Below are 16490 nucleotides of genomic sequence, written 5' to 3' on the forward strand. Positions count from 1 at the left end.
CATTAACAGGACTGAGGACTGCATCACCCTCATGAAAGGGAAGGGCTGCAGCACCTGAGGAGGATGATGCTTCCCAGGGCTTTTCAACTGCTGCAGATGCAGCTCAAGGGTCCAGACCAAACACAGGTGCAAAGGGACAGCAATACCACACTGCCTTCTTCAGTAGAAGCAGGATGTGATTCAGATTTTCTGATGGCAAACACTGTCTGCAACAAAGCGTTACCAAACCCTGACCTTGCTCACCATTAATATATTAACACCAGTTTGTCCCCAGTCCTCTCATGAGCTTGTAGCTGTGTTTAAAAACATGAGTACAGAAAGGCTACTCCCCCTGCAGCCCCATGTTGTCCCACCAGGTATACCTGGTAACTAACCTGGGTCAGATCTTTTTTCACCTTTTTACAGGCCACTGCTGGGCCTTGACCTGGAGGTGCTGTTTGTCAGGACATTCCCAACCTGAACGTGTGTCACAGTCACCAGTGGTCAGCAAGTGGCTCCCACGGCTTCAGCCTGCTGCAAACACCTTCTGGTAAAACCTCCCCCATGAAATAAAAACCACAAGCACACTGAAGGCTCTTGTGTTAAGATTTAATAATAATAATAACAACATTTCAAAAACAATGAGTGCATTGTACACGAGACCTGGTTTCAGTGCTTTTTGTTGACTTTTTGCCCTGTGTGTGTCAGTGTACTGAAGACCTGGGGAGCGGTGAGTGGATAAAAAACCCTGCTGGGACATTTCTTGGAGGAGGGCAGGGGAGGGAGGGCACAGGAGGCTCAGAATCGAACGAAGGTGGCGTCGATCTGCCGCACGGTCGGGAGGGCCAGCATGATTTTGCGCCGGTACTGGGGGTCCTTCTGCAGGGGGTTTCTCTCCAGGTACACAGTCTCCAAGTTCTTGGCTCCTTTCAGCTCATCCAGGTCGCTCCAGCTCTCTATGAGGTTGTCATTCATCTGCAGAGCACACACAGGCATGGTCACAGCCACGGGGACCCCCAGAAAAGGGGAGCAGCCGTGGTGCTGTGTCACTGCTGCCAGGCACCACCGCTCACAAACTCCTCCTCCTCAAGATCCTTCCTGCCCTGGAACCCTGAGATGAGCTCTCCTGTCTCACATGCCAGGCCTCAGCACTAAACCCAACACCCCCACGCTGTCCTGGCTGCTGGGCAGATGCCCCACCCTTCAGAGAGCAGATCCAGCCCAACCAGTGCCAGGAGAGACCCTGCAAGACACCAGGCCAGTCTTTGCACCATCTCCCTCTCCACTGTGCATTTATGGGCTGGAAATTGTTATATCATCATTTATTTCCACCGTGACACCCATCTTCACTTTAATGACTTCTCAGGACACATTATAAAAGGTCCCAAACTGACATGAAAAGCAACATTTTCCTCTCTCCTCTACATAAATTTCCCTGCAAAAAATTGCTTCTACACTCCAGAGGAAATGCCAAGCTCTCTGATTTGGGTTCTTTCTCCTGCCTCATTGTTGGCTCAGCAATTGCACACAAAGGAATGAATGCTTCAGCTGTCCAACAAGGAAGCAAAGCTGCAAGGTGGCCCCATGCTGCCCAGCCCTGAGACAACAGCACCCTTTGCTTTTGGATACAGTCACTGCAGCAATGCCACCTTCACATCAAACACAAAAAACCTCACTGGAATGGTCTCATTCTGCCACAGCTCATTACAATGTTCCTTCAGCCAAGTCACTCAACCTGCAGGTATCTCAGTCCCTCCACTGGGGATGTGCTACTGGGAAACTGCTACAAGACTATCACAGTGGACAGGATTTTGAATTCTGTTTACTTAAGGTGTTAAAGGACATTGTTATGTGGCTTCAATTGTGCAGTCAGTGAAAATAAAAAATAAATTGGGATATACAACACTGGTTTCCATTGAAAATTCTGCCCTGCTCCTTTTCAAACAAATCAGTTTTTTTAAACATAGTATTGGAAGGCTGGAACAAAGCCATTTTTGGGGCATTTTCTGTGCTCAGCTAACAGATCTTGGCCAGTACTCTGCTCTGACAAAGGACTCTAAACACACTGGTGTTTTTGCAAAGGACTCCAGCCATGTTCAGCTCTGGCCTCTCCTTTCAGTACAAATGCAAGCAGTGCAGACACCTCCTGTGAGCACAGCACAGCAAAGAGGAAAACAGGAGGGAATTGCAGGGGATCAGGACATGCCCCACAGCAGCCACACTGCACTGCCCAAAGATTACTGGGCAGCTAAATGGGCTTCTCCTCAGCCCTGCTCCTTAGAGAGCTCCCTGCAGGCAGGCATGGCCAGGTAGCACTGCTGGGGGGCTGCTCAGCCCTGCTGCAAGATGAGCAGCACCATCCAAGGAGCCTGGGCTCCAGACTCCAGCTGGGCTCCATTTGAAGCTGCTTCCCACTCCTTTTCTCTCAGCATCTGCCCAAGAGTTTCAATAACTCCAAATGACAGACATTGCACAGCACAGCTCTTATTCTCAGCCTCGAATGCAGAGACTCTACAAGAGCTGAAGCACAGGCCAGCTCATGAACAGCTGCTGCTGCTGCTTCTCCATTTTCCACATGAGCACGTTTGTGCACAGCTCCCAAACATGGCACAGAGCTGATGCTTCAGGACAGGGCATCTCTGAATTTCCTGACCTGACCTAGGAAAGCCACAGAGCTCAGCAATTCAGGCTGCCAGCAAGAAACAGAAGCAATCCTAAGCTGTTACCAGCCTCATAGGAATGGAAGCAGAAGTTGGTTTCATTTTCTTCATATTTATAACACCACAAACACACCAACCCTGCTCTGAACAAGCTCTCTGCTTCCTCTGGTCATGCTCACAGAAAGAAGAGCTGCAGAAACAGGACATGTGGGGCTGTTTCATAACCAACCTGAGCATGAAGGCAGAGCCCATTTCCTAGGCACAGACAGGCTCCTTACCACTCAGCAAAGCTCAGCAAGAAATCTTTAAGCTGTTCCCTTTCCCTAGGGAAAACCACCACACACTTACCCAGACTGTCAGACCTTAAAGTGATCACCAGAACTGGAGGAGCTCCCTCCAAGGCACACATGCCCACATGCTGCCCATCTGAAGGGTTTCCCTCAGTGTGGCGCAGACATTTTGGGGAAGAGCTCTGGCCTGTGCTTACCCAGAACTCCTGCAGCTCTGTTAGGTGACTGATATTCTCGATCTTCTTAATTCTGTTGGCTGCAATATCCAGCATTGTGAGTTTGTTCTAGACAAAGCAAACATAAAAATATTAGATCTCATTTCCTTTCATCTTCTCTGTGCCACTTTTTCCAGGCTCAGAGTTGGAAACTGTCAGGGGCAGACATGTTATTGCCAGCTGCTCACATTCAGCTCAACTCTTGCTGCCTATATGGAACAAGTAAGATTGTTTTAAATTAAGTTGGGCTACTGACCCCCCAGAAGTGACAAAGTGACCCCCCATGTGACAAAAATGAAGGCAGTTACTGGCTGGATGGAACTGCCAGCCAAGGGCTCCTAAAAAGTGAGCTTTCCCCAAAGTACATTAAGAGGAGGATTAAAAATCAGACCCAAAGTGTCCCCTTGAGCAGCACAGTTGAACAAACTCTTAGCAGCAGGAAACTCAACAATTTTAGAAAAGTTTTTGCTGGGTGAGAGTGAAAATGAGCCAGGCTTCCACAAAATCCATCCCATCCAAAAAGACAGGTATGTACATTGGCAGGAAGGCAAGCTGCATGCTATAGCTGCCTCTCTTACTCCCAGCTCCAGTTCTGTCCTGTTGAAAAGCACTCGTGGTTATCCACAAGCTGCTGTCTGAAAGGCTGCAGCAGCTGTGTCCAGGAGCCTCCCCATGACTGAGGATCAGTCAGGCCACTGCTTCAACCACACCTCCCTTCCCCATGTCACAAAAAGAATCCTACTCCAGAATATCTGGAGGATCTTTACCCACACAAGATACTTTAACATACAACAAACACTTGGATATTTGTGGTCTCTCAAGAGACCCAGAAACTGGGGAAACTGAGGAACAAAAACTTCCAGAAAAGCCACTAAGCCAAGCAGCTCAGGGCACCAACTGTGCTGCAGAGTCAGGCAAAAGCTCACATTGTTCTCCAGGCCCTCGATGACCTCGATGCCGTTGTGGCTCAGGTACAGCTCCCGCAGGTTCACCAGGCTCTGCAGCCCCTCAATCTTGGTCAGACGGTTGTTCTGCAAGTGCAGCAGGCTCCTTAGCACCCTCCAAACAAACCCAGACCCATGGCACCCACTGGGGAAAACCACTCCTCTAAAGTATGGCTGGGAAGGGGAAACAGAGACCTTGGGAGCTCAGCTGGTTGTCTCTGCACCACTGATGCATGAGGGAATCCCAGTCTCCAGCAAGAATCAGACTCTGACCTTCCCATCAAAAGTTGCAGCCTGAAACTTTTTGGCTGGGTGCCTTAACAAACAGCAGGCCTGTGCATGAACAGTGCTCATTTTGTAGGTCTTTCCAAATGGGAAAGTCAGAGAGGCAGTTACACACCTTAATCACACTGCACTCTTGTCTTGTCTGCACTCTTGCAGGACATAAAGCTAATTCTTTATGTCCTACACAATAATGCACACACAGGTACCACAGCAGGGGTCAGTGTGGCTTGCCAGCAGCTTTAAGAGCTACTACAGTGCACAAGCACTGTCTCATGGGTAAGAAGGAGATGCAGTGAAAGAAATTAGCTGAGTGTATTTTATTTCACCTTTTAAAAAGGAAGAAGCTGTTTGAAAGCTCACTAAGGACAGACTGCATTCAGCACAGGCTCGTTCACATTTCTTGCCTCTTCAGTAAGAAGGCAGTGACACTGAGCCTCTGTCATTGTAAGGATTACCTGCATAACACTTTCAGTGTTATTTAATACATAAGGAAACAGTGTTTCAGGAAGGAAGTAGAGGATAACACTCATTTCCTCTTCTTTCTTCCACAAAAATCAAACAGCTGTTTTATAATTTTATCAGTGTCTGTCAATCTCAAGTAGCATGAAAGGATGAAAAAAGGCAACACAAGGAATATCACACTTCCTTCCAGCACAGGAGTTTGACCCTAACACTGCAGAGCTGCTTACAAGAAGGCTGGAGAGGGATTTTCACAAGGGTATGCAGAGACAGGACAAGGGAGAATGGCCTTGAGCTGAAGGAAGACAGGTTTAAATTAGGTGTTAGGAAGAAATTCTCCTCTGTGAGGGAGGTAAGGGCCTGGCACACAGAAGCTGTGGCTGCCCCTGGATCCCTGGGGGAGCCTGGGACACAGCCTGGGATGGTGGAAGGTGTCCTGCCCATTTCAGGGCGTGGAACAGGATGGTCTTTAAGGTTCCTTCCAGCCCAAACCACCCAAACAACGAGAAGAGCTGATCCTGTCTCACAGGGTGGTGCAAGGCTTTCAGAACACAAGCAGTACCTGTATACTGAGCACAGTCAGGTTTGTCAGGGCATCCAGGTTCTGGAGCTTGGTGATTTTATTCTTTCCAAGGAACAGACTGTCAAGGTTAGTCAAGGTGTCAATGTTTTCAATTACCTGTGAAAGGAGCAGAGGAGACAGTGTTACTGCAGAACTCCACCTGGGAGGTGTGGCTGTCACCTTGTAGCCACATTATAACCATGGGGTGTATCCTGGGTACAAGATACTCCTTTGTGAAGGAAAAAAAAAAAGCTGTCACTAGTGAATGGAAAGAGAACCTGGGAGGAAAGAACACAATTTGTAAATTTAGTCCTGCACATCAGTGACTGTATAACACAGAGGTGAGTGTTCAGCTTCTCTGCCATAAGCCAAGTTAGCTGTCTCACAGTGTGTGGTTATTGGATTTTAGTTCTGGTTACACAGCCTTGCTTCTGGCAGAACACACCCCAGCAGTCTGAGTGATGCACACTTTTTAAATACACACAGACACTGCTCCAGTTCAGCTTGAGCTCAGCCTTCAGGAAGAGAAAATCAGGATTGCTGGGAAGCATCAAGGATATTACAAAGGAAGGGAGAAAGCATGAACAGAAGAGTGAAAACAGGAAAAAGGGTAAAATTACAAATGGCTTCTGCAAACAAAAGGAGACACTTTTATTTCACAGGGAAAAGCCTCTGAATTAAAAAACCAAGACACTGTCAAAAGCAACAAGGACTTCACAACCAGCCTTCAGCTCCCAGTAAAAACAATAATATGGACACAGACACACCCAGAGCTGTGTGACTGAGCTCAGGCAGGCTGTGACATCTCAGCTTTTCCACATGCTTCCTGCCTGCCAAAATTTCAAACCAGCAGTGCTGGGGGGCCAGGCCACTGAGTCCCAGCACACCTGGATCACTCTGGGTGTTCACCTGTGCACGCAGTAACACAAGGAAGGAGAAGATGGACACTCAAGAAAGGTGAGAAGCTTTAAATCTCTATCCCACAGCTGCCAGAAGACTGAACATACAGTGTTAATCAGCTCAAATTTGCATTCACCCCCCTTCTAGATTATGGACTTAGCCCTGTTGTGACCTTGCAAGAAAAATTATGGATTTGTTGCTCATTGGCAGCTTCTCCAGCCCTGAGGAGGAAATTCTGATGACTCAGTACAGGGAGAGGAATGGAACAGATGAACATGAGGGGACAAAAACCTAAGAACAAGTAAAGAAGTGCTTACATTACAGCTGCCTCAGTCCAACTTTAAGAAAAAAAAAAGCATTAAATGTGTCAGCTCAAGCATAAAGTTCTGCTCCCCAGAAGAAACAGAGCAAGAAGTGCTCATGACTCCAAGGTAAGGGCACTCTGGGGGGTTTGAGTAGGCAAGAACAGCCCTGCTGCAGCAGCTCTAATACAAGAGAAGTCAATGAGGCACCTCAGAGCCAAGAACACTGCCTGAAGAGTCCACAGGCTTGTGCCCTAAAGAGTTAAGGGTGTGTCCAGCTGTAAAACACAGCCAAGGCACCCTGACCAAGAGAAAACCAGCCCAGGAGCTCCAGGTACCCCCAGGCAGCACGAGATTTCTTGTGCCAAGTCCCAGGTTACTCACTCCAATAAAGCAATTAGAAGCATAGAACACTGCTGCTTGAAGAAGCCAGAATAGAATTAACAGACAAACAGAAAAAAAACCCACCAAAAATAAAGTAATTTAAGAAGCTTGTGTTACTCATACTGTGACAATTTAGGGTTTTTTGTTGTTGTTTGTTTCTTCTGTTAATATGCTCAGGCTCAACATTGAGAAAACACATAAAATAAATCTAATCTCATTATTAGAAATACTCCTTGGCTTGACAACATTATTGACAATGTACAGCCTAAGTATCAATTCAGAAATCTAGCTGGATTTTTTTTTCCAGATGATAATGATGCATAGATACAGAATACAGTACAGTTTTGTTTAACCCAATTTCTGTAATGCAAGGATCAGTGTGCTGAGCCTGCTCTGCTTCTGAAAAAAGCCAAGTGCTTCTCTCCAAAACTCCTGCTCCCCCATCCTGTGCAAACTCTAAGGTTCCTAATCCCTCATCTGACCTGGCTGATGTTCTCACACTCTTTATCCCTCTAAATAATTTCATTTCCAAAGCAAAAATTCCTGGAAAACAATTCAGTCCAGTTTGGCTTTAGGAGCAAACCAAAATTTTTCCTCTTCAAAAATGCAGCACACATTTCTGCCTTAGAAGGCTGTTTTTAATAGATGAAGTTTCCTTCTTTTCTACAAAGACAAGTGTTCTTCCACAACTCCTGAAACAAAGAGGACAAACTGACCTTTTCCTAATCTTTCAGCATAACAAGTAATTTCTCAGAGACTATAAATGAGCAGCACCAACTTACACCACACTGACTGAAATGCACTCATCTTCTCTGAGTATTTTGTAAAGAGCAGGTAATTAAAAAAGCTTTAAAAAAAGAGATTATTTTGCATGTTGCAAGTCCTTTGTGTCATTTGTCTTACCAGTTCTCTTATGAACTGAGCAAATACATGAATCATACCTTAGGGACAGGAGAGACTGCTCATACCTGCTCTCCTGTAAATGGCAGAGATTTTAAACTGAAAAAGTCACAATCTACATAACAAAACCCCAAAGCAATCAGCAGTACAGTACCAAGTTTTAGGTTTTAAAGGCATTCTAGAGCAAAGCCTCAAGAAAATTTTTTTCCTAAACAAGACTGAGTGCCATAGCAGGCTATCAATTGCACCTGCAGATCAAACTCATTTTGTTTTCAATAGGTTTCATGCACTCAGCACCAGCCTGTAGCAAGGTAAGAGAAAACAGCTGCTAGTTTTGATAGGCTTGGCTCTAGCAGGAAGAAACAACCACCTGCAAAAGGAAACACACGGGGGATGTAAGAGTTCATTAAAGACAAAAATTCACAAATGGTGATTTAGCAGCCAGGCACTAATGCAAAATGAAAGGCTCCAGCATGCACAGCAATAAGCACAGGGAGTGACCGGAACAATAAAAACCAACAAAACTGCAAATCAAAGTCAATGCAGTGCACTTTCAGAAAATGCCAATATCACAGCACAGAGCTGAAAACTCTCCAGCCAACATCTCTCAGAGCAAACCTACCCGAATTCGATTGGACCCCAACTCTAACATCTGCAGCATCTGCAAGCTGCTCAAATTCTCAATTTTGCTGATTTTGTTGTTGACAAGGAAGAGCTTTTTAAGCTGGGTAAGCCGATCCAGTCCTTCAATGTGTCGCAGAACATTAAAGGAGATGTCCAGGACCCTGAGGCAAAACAAACCAAAGGTCTCATCAGTCCATCAGGCAGGGATGATTCTGAAAGAGGCACTTTTAAACTGGTGGGGAATCTCCCTCCATGTCTGCAGAGATCAAGCTTTTGCTAGGCCTTGAAGCTGAAGTCATCAATGTAATTCCTTTTTATCAGAAAACACAACAAATAAAACTCTCAAAATACTTCTGTAGTATGTTAGGAAAAAAAAAATCATCTGCCACATGCAGAAGACAGCCATTATTTTGCCCAGCCATGGAGCTGCCACAGTGGGAGGAAGCCAATCTGCATTTTCCTTGGGAAAGGTACCTGCCTGCAAGATCTGCTTCTGACAGGACCATGCCAAGGGCTCCCCTGGGCAGAAAGCAGTTGTGATGGTGAGCAGTGGGCCAGTCCTACCCCAGGGGGAACAGTTCTGTAATGTACCCCCAGAGTGATCCAGGCAAGTGCCAGAAACTCAGAAACTTGGAAGAGTACTTACTCCTTCCCTAACACTCTTGAAAAAAACCAAACCAAAAACCTTACCTGAAATCTCCTGTCATTTTTGCAGGAATAAACACCTGTTACACAGAGCTCTCACTGCAGGAGCAAGGGGGGCCTGAGAGCTTCCACACCTGAGTGGAGGTTACAGCCACCAGCCAGTCTCACTGCCTCACACAGCACATTTCATTTCCAGCTGCCTGTCCCTGGGCAGCTTCAGGATAATGAAATCTGTGTACTGCACAGGTTGAATATCAATACAGAATAGACATTATCCTTCACAGAGCAGCTAAATACATTCTGAGAGAGGCTCGGGTGATAAACACTGGACTAAGTACAGCATGAGTAACACAGTGAGCAGCAAACCACCCCCAAACTAATCCTGGTGATTCCCCTGGACTCACTCAAGGTCCACCAGAGACTCCAAGTTCTCAATCTTCCGAATTTGATTGTCATAGAGATCCAGCTCCCGCAAGGTCTGCAGCTGCTCCAGGTTCTCAATGTGCTTGATCAAATTCTGACGCAGACACAGGGTCTAATTGTTGAGAAAAGTTTAAACAGAAACAGGAAAATGGCTATGAAGGATTGTATGTGATGCCTTCTGGTTTACAGTCTGAAGGGTGAGGGTTCCCCCAAGAAGTTTTGCTGGGAATTTGTTGGGTTGTTAGTGGTTTGTTAGGTTTTGTGTGGTTTTTTAATACAATCTTTTCTTGGTATACTCCTATTCTATAGAAGGAAATATTTCAGCCACAATGGTCAGATACAGTAACAGCAGCCCAGAGAGGATACAAAATCTACATCCTTGGAAATACTCAACAGCTTAACTGGAGAAGGCCTTGAGCAACACGTTCTAACTGGGCCTGCTTTGAGGGCTTTACTGAGATCCTTTACCATGCACTTTATTCTATGTTCAATCTGTTGTGCTAGTCCAGGATGTGCCCTGATGCACTGCCTCCCATCCACTTCCAAAACACACTTGCAAAATGCCAAGATTTTTATTATTCCTTGACAAATAGATAAACACTACCTTTTCCAGCTAAAAATGAAGCAACTCACTAAACCTCAGCCAAGAAGAGACTGTCTCTCTGTCCTCTTAGAGGTCATGTCTACAAAATCCCCAGTTCAAAGAGGCATTCTCTATTCCCCAGGACTGTTACCTTCACTTTCTTGAGCACCTCAAATCCTTCAATCTTCCCAATCCGGAAATGATTCAAGTCAACATCCTTAAAGAGAAATGGAGGGATTTAGCAGTTGTTTCAAAACAAATCTGCTCTTCAAAGATCAACCTGGCACTTTGTTCTAAGGAAATCACAGTCTTACAAAATGTGTAGCTCATTAAAACTTCCCTTCCAAGAGCATTTGTAAAATGGGTTTGGCACATGATTTTACCACCACAACTGAGACACACAGCCTGAACCTGTCAACTGCAAATGCAAAATGTCAACTGCATATAATGCAACAGCCCTTTCCTGAGTCTGAGCATTACCAAAAGTAGAAATCCTCAGAAATTTACTGAGATGGAAAAATTCTTGCATAAATAAAGCTTTGCATAAAGTTCTCTTACCTACTTTGCTAGGGCTTAACCAGAACACAAGTTGCCATTTCCAGTTCCAGGCCTCAGATGAGCAGGAACCACTGACAGTTTGAATAACCAGTGGTTTTGTGAATGTTAATTCTGCACTGGCAATCAGCTGAGGCACTTCCCATCTGTGCTGTTCAGCCCCAGATGCTCCAGATTTGAAAGTCAAAGAGAAAGAGAGCACTTCCCCAGCCTCAGAAGCAGCTCAAAGCCTCTGCTGCTGACGGGCTCACGAGGTAGCTGATGCCAAGGCACTGGGCTGGGTAAGTCACTGTGCCTGTTCCAAAGCACAGGGCTCACAGCAGCCAACAGCTCACTGAACAGACTCCCTGAAGCCCACAGCCCAGCAGCAGCTCTTGCAGCACAGACACACTCTGAGTGCATCTAGGCTTCATTTAAAATTCTAAAGTACTAACGGAACCTTTCAGCTAGTGATGAAAAATAGAACACCTCTACTTCTAGTCTAAAGGCTCTGAATCAGCTCTGGGGAGGATCACAGCAGCCAGCACCTCAGAAGAATGAGATCTTTGAACCAGGTTTCAATACTTGCCTTTGCTTGCTGCCGAATAAAGCCCATAAGGACAAAAATCTGCCTTTACCTCAGCCTCTGGGTCCAGGCTAATGGTCTCCATGTCCACTGGTGTCTCCGCTTCCCCTGCAGCACAAGCAAACACATGACAAGCTCCTGTACCAGACAGCCCAAGGCAGGAAAACAGCCACCATGCAGAGAGCAAATGCTCCTCAGGAGCAGAAACACATGAGAGGCACAGCTCAGACATTCTGCTTCATTAAAACCACGAGAGCTCGTTAGGGAAAAACCTTTTTTTACAGCAGGGTTTCATGCTCAGATGTAAAACACACAGATCAGCCCAAGCTGCCTGTGTGGCTGCTGGGAACTGCAGGCTCAAGGGTGGGCAGGATGCCTTTCCTTCACACCTACCCCATCCTAAGTGTCTGTGCTCCTCTGACAACATAATAAAACCTTGACAAGAAGGAATCCTAACTGCCTAGTGAGGTGGCAGGAATGACCAAACATCTCAACAATCCCACCCTTCAGGTTTTGGTTTTTGTTTTGTTTATTAGCACTGCCACTTTATGTCACTGTTGTGAACACTTTTGCATGGATCTCCCTTCCTTTGTTTGGCTGAACTCTCTACTATGCCAGACAACACTGTTTATCCCACTGCATGAATTTCCTTGGGAAATGCTTTTACAGCTCTGGAAAACACCCCAGCATTTGCTGTGCTTCTACCACAGCACACGAGGGAGGGAAATTTACTGGAGAATTCATGCTGAATAATTCATGCTCTTTCCCATTTGGTGCATCAGTTTCTGAAGAAAAACAAAGTCTGATTCAGCTTTGCAAAACTGACTTACAACACGATTTGCAAGATTTTTCTACTTCATGTGCAAAGCTTCTTTGAGTGCTACCAAAAACCCAAGCAACTTTAATTACAGTCCCATCCCAAAGGCTTTGCACTAACTCCAAGCTCATTCCCTTAACCCAGCAGCAATGACTATTTTCACAGCCCAGAATGGTTAAATCCCTGTAAATGTCAAATGTTCCTATTTAATGAGTGTTCTTCCTGCTGATGCTTGGCCTTGCAAGCAGCAGTGCAGGCACAAACAGTACCAGCATCACCATTTTTAATGCCACCATCCAGCTCCAAGGGTTTGGTGGTCCACAGATCATCACTGACCTTCCTGTATTTGGGCTGTTGCTCTTGCCTGGACATTTAAACAGGAAAGAGACTCACTGAGCTGATTCACAGAAGTTAAGACTGAAAAAGCAATTTTTTTTTTCTTTTTTAATAGCGGGGAACATAAATTATATTTTAGGAATGCAAAATGAGCTGGTAGTCTTGGGGATGTTGAACAGCAAGACAGAAATGCCACCAAAAACTGACAGACATACACGTGCCTGTCAGCAATGAGCAGTGAGCAACGCCTGCTTTTTTCTTATTTTAGTTCCATATCAGGAGCTCTGCCCTTCAGCAAGGGAGTGGGATGCCCCACCCTGCTGCTATCAAGGCTGTACCTCTCTGGCCTCTTTCTTGGGTGCAAAGACTCTCAGTGAGAAGAGCTCCAAGCCAAACAAGCAGCCTTGCAGAATTTACAGCCCACAGGAACAGTGCCCAGCTTTGGAACAACAGTTATTGAAGATATCACATGAAAAATCCAAATTATGCCCCTGGTATTGAGTGATACTGGCAGTAACTTAGTGGTCATGGTGAGGAAATTTTTGAGTTTCAGGTCCTTTGAGACTTTAAAGTTGTCCAACAGTAAAGCAAATTACACACTTGGTGAAGAGAAAAATCTTCAGCAAAAAACACCATTCAAGCAATTGACTTTGGCTAGGAAGTTTGAATATTTTAATTTATTACCACTTGATTTAGGTAATGTGTTAAATACTCTGTTCTGAGGCTCCTCTTAATTTTGACATATGGCTTTGAGAGCCCTCTCACAATAGCCAGTGTGGAAAGCAGCACTCAAATCCAAAGCTGCAAAACCAAATCACACAGAATACACACTGAATTCACTAAAATAAAAGAAATTTAAAACTGAACACACAGGCAGGGCTGTTGTGTACTGAAGTCAACTGCCATGAAGTCTATGCTCTGTGTATAAAGCACACAGCAGCCTGAGGGAGATGTGTGTCTGGTATGAGCTGTAAATCAGTATTGGTAGGAAAATGTTAAAATGCATTTTCTCTCAAGAGCAGAAAAATAAAATAAAAAATAAAAAAAAAGGAAGGAGAAAGAAGAGAAAAATGGTTCTAGCAAATTTACAGTCATTTTATTTATGAAGTGACTGTATATAAAAAAACCTCTGAACTGACCCTCCTACAAGCACTTTACAGCCAGGACTGCAATTTCCCTTGCAAATTGCTTTACTCCACACTTCTCAATGGAAAAAATCCCATCACTCTGGCAGTGAAGTTTCCTAAGTGAATTTCTGTGTAACCCATGCCTGCAAGCCACATGCCTTTGCAGAGGTGGAAAAAAAAAATCCTCCATTGAGAAAACCCAAATTCCACAGTGGGAACAGTCATTACTGAGTTATGTAAGTTCACAGTACCACAGGCATTTCAATCACCAAAAAGCCTAACTACACTTTTTAAGTGCATATGCATGAAGAATATTATAAATAGCTCAGTTACATGATTTCTAACCAGAGGTTCTATTCCTCAGAGAATTAGCTAAATGATGAATTTGAAATTTCAGCTGTTCAAGCTACTTAAGATCTTCTGTGAAGAAAATGTGGAAAACTCATCATTTTCCTTTCAGCTGAGACATTCAAAGCTGGCTGTGGAAAGTATCTCAAATGTTCACAAATTATTCCTCTGCTTGGTTCCTGCCCTAGTTTTCTGAATGCTTACAGTTTGGAAAAAGCAACAATACAGTCATTATATTAAACAGTGCACAAATGTAATTCAGCAAACAAATCTGAATGTGCTTTTCTTGCTTTCCCTAGAGTGAAAGTACATCACTTCTGTATTTCCTTTCATAGAACTCCCAGGGGAACAATGTGCAAAATACAACCTCCAACACACAGCTAAGTCATGGCAGCTGAGCAAACACTCAGGATTCCAGGCATGCAGGGGAAAGCTCTGTCTGATCTGCATGGTTCCACCAACTGCACAGTGCTGGGGATGCACAGTCTGCAAAGCCATGAAGCATGGAAGAGCATTTCTTTAGCAATATTTAGGGGGTTTAAACTATCAGCAAAAATTAGATCTATATAGAGGGCATTTAGTTATGAGAAGAGATTTAAAATTCTAGTAACAATTTATCAGTTTGAAAGATACTTTGGCAAATCCCAATGTGCAAGGTTAAGATGAGCAGGGATCTGCTGTAAGAACTACAATTTCTTTCATTATTTCCCTTCCAGTATCCCAATAATAATAATAATGATACCATGGAGATCTCTGTCAAAAGGATGATGTTACACTTCAGACTGCACCAAAAGCTCTGCTGAAATCACCACACAGGGTGTGCAGAAATGGATCTGCTCTGACAAGCTCCATGCAGGGCACTGAAAACCCTTCCATCAAACATCCACAGGCTTTAAAGCCTGTCAGTGTTTCTACCCCATGTTCCAGTGCAAACAGCGGGATCAGGAGGAAAAGTTTACACCCAAGAGGATTCAAATATATAATTCTGAGATGTCTTAGAACATTTTAAATATGTTGTTTTAATTAAAAAAAATTAAAACAACAAAAGGGACAGGTTCCCTCAAGCCATCTAGAAATAGTCTTGGTTGCCTTCCAAAGGAACCTGGCAATTCTGTAGGCAGAAAAAAACTACATAAACTAAGGCAGAATTAAGCTCCTTATGATACTTTATGTGGAAAGATTTTCATTAGAAGTTATCTAAATTTCCACAAAAGAAAAATATAAATAAAGACTCTTTCCATTTCGACATCAAATATTTCAAAGAGAAACAAGGATGGGTAAACAAACAAGGGGGAAAAAAAAAAAAAAAGCTCTATACTAGCAGTTCCGAACACGGATGGGTAAACAAACAAGGGGAAAAAAAAAAAAAAGCTCTATACTAGCAGTTCCACAAAAAGCAGGCAACTTTATTCTAGCAAGGACAACACTCCGGGTTCGTTGCCATTCGGGAGGAGGCTCCGGGGCAGGTTCCCATGGCTACCCCGGCAGGCGGCGGCGCCGAGGCTGGCACGGTACCTGCGGAGCTCTCGCCGTTCTGCTCATCCCGCAGGCTCTGCTGGCTCAGCTCCGTCACCAGGCGCACCGCCTGCTTCCTGCCCTCCTCGTCGCCCGACTCCTCCGACTCGATCCTCTTGTCCACTGCACAAGACACAGAAAGGCAGAGTCAGGCTTCTCCCAGCACAGGGGCAGCAGGCAGGAGAAATAACCAGGATTCACATAAACGACTAGGCAGTTAGTAGAAATCCTAAGTTAACTAAATGAAAGGTTTAGTCTTAAATAAAAGGCCTCTTACCCCTTGTTTCTACTTTGATTTTGGGTGCACTTTTTCCTCCCATCACATCTTCCTAAAACCAACAATCTGGGAAGAAGACTGGAGGAAAAAGGAAATTTCTTAGATCAATGAAGTGCAATTCCAAAGATTACGGAGATGGAATCAGAACGATTACATTTTAAGAGCTTTTAGAATTAAAGAAAAAAATAAAAAAGAATCAGTATCATGTACAATAGTACCAATGACACGAAGAAGTGAAAAAAATCCTCGCAGGTAAGAGCAGCCTCCCCCGAGCAGCCTGCCGGGTCCCCTCAGGATAAGCGAAGCCCGGGCCAGCAGAGGCTGCTCGCTGCCCCCTCAGCCTTTCCTCTGCTCTCACCGGGCACTAAGCAACACCAGCGCCACCCTGAAGCCTTCTTTCTCCTTATCTTTACTTTTTGCGTCATGGCAATCTCCACAACCCTGCTCCTGGCCCCCGCGGGTATCCCGCCCTGCGGTGACACACACCGGCCCCGCCGGACACCGGCCCTCGGGCCGGACACACGGGGGCTGCACGCCCCCGCCGGGCCCGCGGGCCCTCCCGGCGCGCAGCACGGCACGGAGGCGGCGCTGGAGCAGCCCCCCCGACCCCGCGGCCCCGCGGCAGCCGCGGCGGGCTCTCACCCTCCATCATCTCCTGCGGCGCCGCTCCGCTCTCCGCCGCCATAGCGCTCCGCCTCCCGCCGCCCCTTCCGGAAACCGCCTCCGCCGCCGCCGCCCCAGCCAATCACAGCCCGCGGGCCCCGCCCGCACCCCGCGCGGCCTCCTGGGAGTTGT

The 16490-nt window shown here is 45.6% G+C and overlaps 1 protein-coding gene across 5 annotated transcripts; it reads right to left on the bottom strand.

Moving 5' to 3' along the window:
* Positions 1 to 572: 572 nt before the first annotated feature.
* On the bottom strand, positions 573 to 16474 carry PPP1R7 (protein phosphatase 1 regulatory subunit 7). 5 transcript variants are annotated; one of them, XM_039727903.1, is made up of 11 exons: positions 16338 to 16451; positions 15696 to 15773; positions 15419 to 15541; positions 11328 to 11383; positions 10307 to 10372; positions 9554 to 9684; positions 8503 to 8665; positions 5395 to 5511; positions 4071 to 4175; positions 3127 to 3213; positions 574 to 954 (listed from the first exon to the last, which is right to left on the bottom strand). In XM_039727903.1, the coding sequence occupies exons 2-11, from the start codon at positions 15736 to 15738 to the stop codon at positions 778 to 780; spliced, it is 1068 nt and encodes a 355-aa protein (XP_039583837.1). In that variant the 5' UTR covers positions 15739 to 15773; positions 16338 to 16451; the 3' UTR covers positions 574 to 777. The 5 variants fall into 5 exon arrangements, with proteins under 5 accessions (XP_039583839.1, XP_039583837.1, XP_039583838.1 ...); XM_039727904.1 differs by lacking the exon at positions 16338 to 16451 and adding an exon at positions 15914 to 16081; XM_039727905.1 differs by lacking the exon at positions 15696 to 15773 and having other exon boundaries at positions 573 to 954; positions 16338 to 16474.
* Between the last annotated feature and the right edge of the window lie 16 nt (positions 16475 to 16490).

This window comes from Passer montanus, unplaced genomic scaffold (genome assembly GCF_014805655.1).
Source record: "Passer montanus isolate IOZ18808 unplaced genomic scaffold, ASM1480565v1 scaffold63, whole genome shotgun sequence".
Lineage (NCBI taxonomy): Eukaryota > Metazoa > Chordata > Aves > Passeriformes > Passeridae > Passer > Passer montanus.

Excerpts from the sequence above, each read along its gene's own strand:
- PPP1R7 (XM_039727905.1), bottom strand. The coding sequence starts at position 16,380 with ATGGCGGCGGAGAGCGGAGCGGCGCCGCAGGAGATGATGGAGG. Across the intron at positions 9,685-10,306 it reads AGGTGCTCAAGAAAGTGAAG|ACCCTGTGTCTGCGTCAGAA; the intron begins GTAACAGTCCTG and ends CTCAACAATTAG. Across the intron at positions 3,214-4,070 it reads TCGAGGGCCTGGAGAACAAT|AACAAACTCACAATGCTGGA; the intron begins GTGAGCTTTTGC and ends TGCTTTGTCTAG.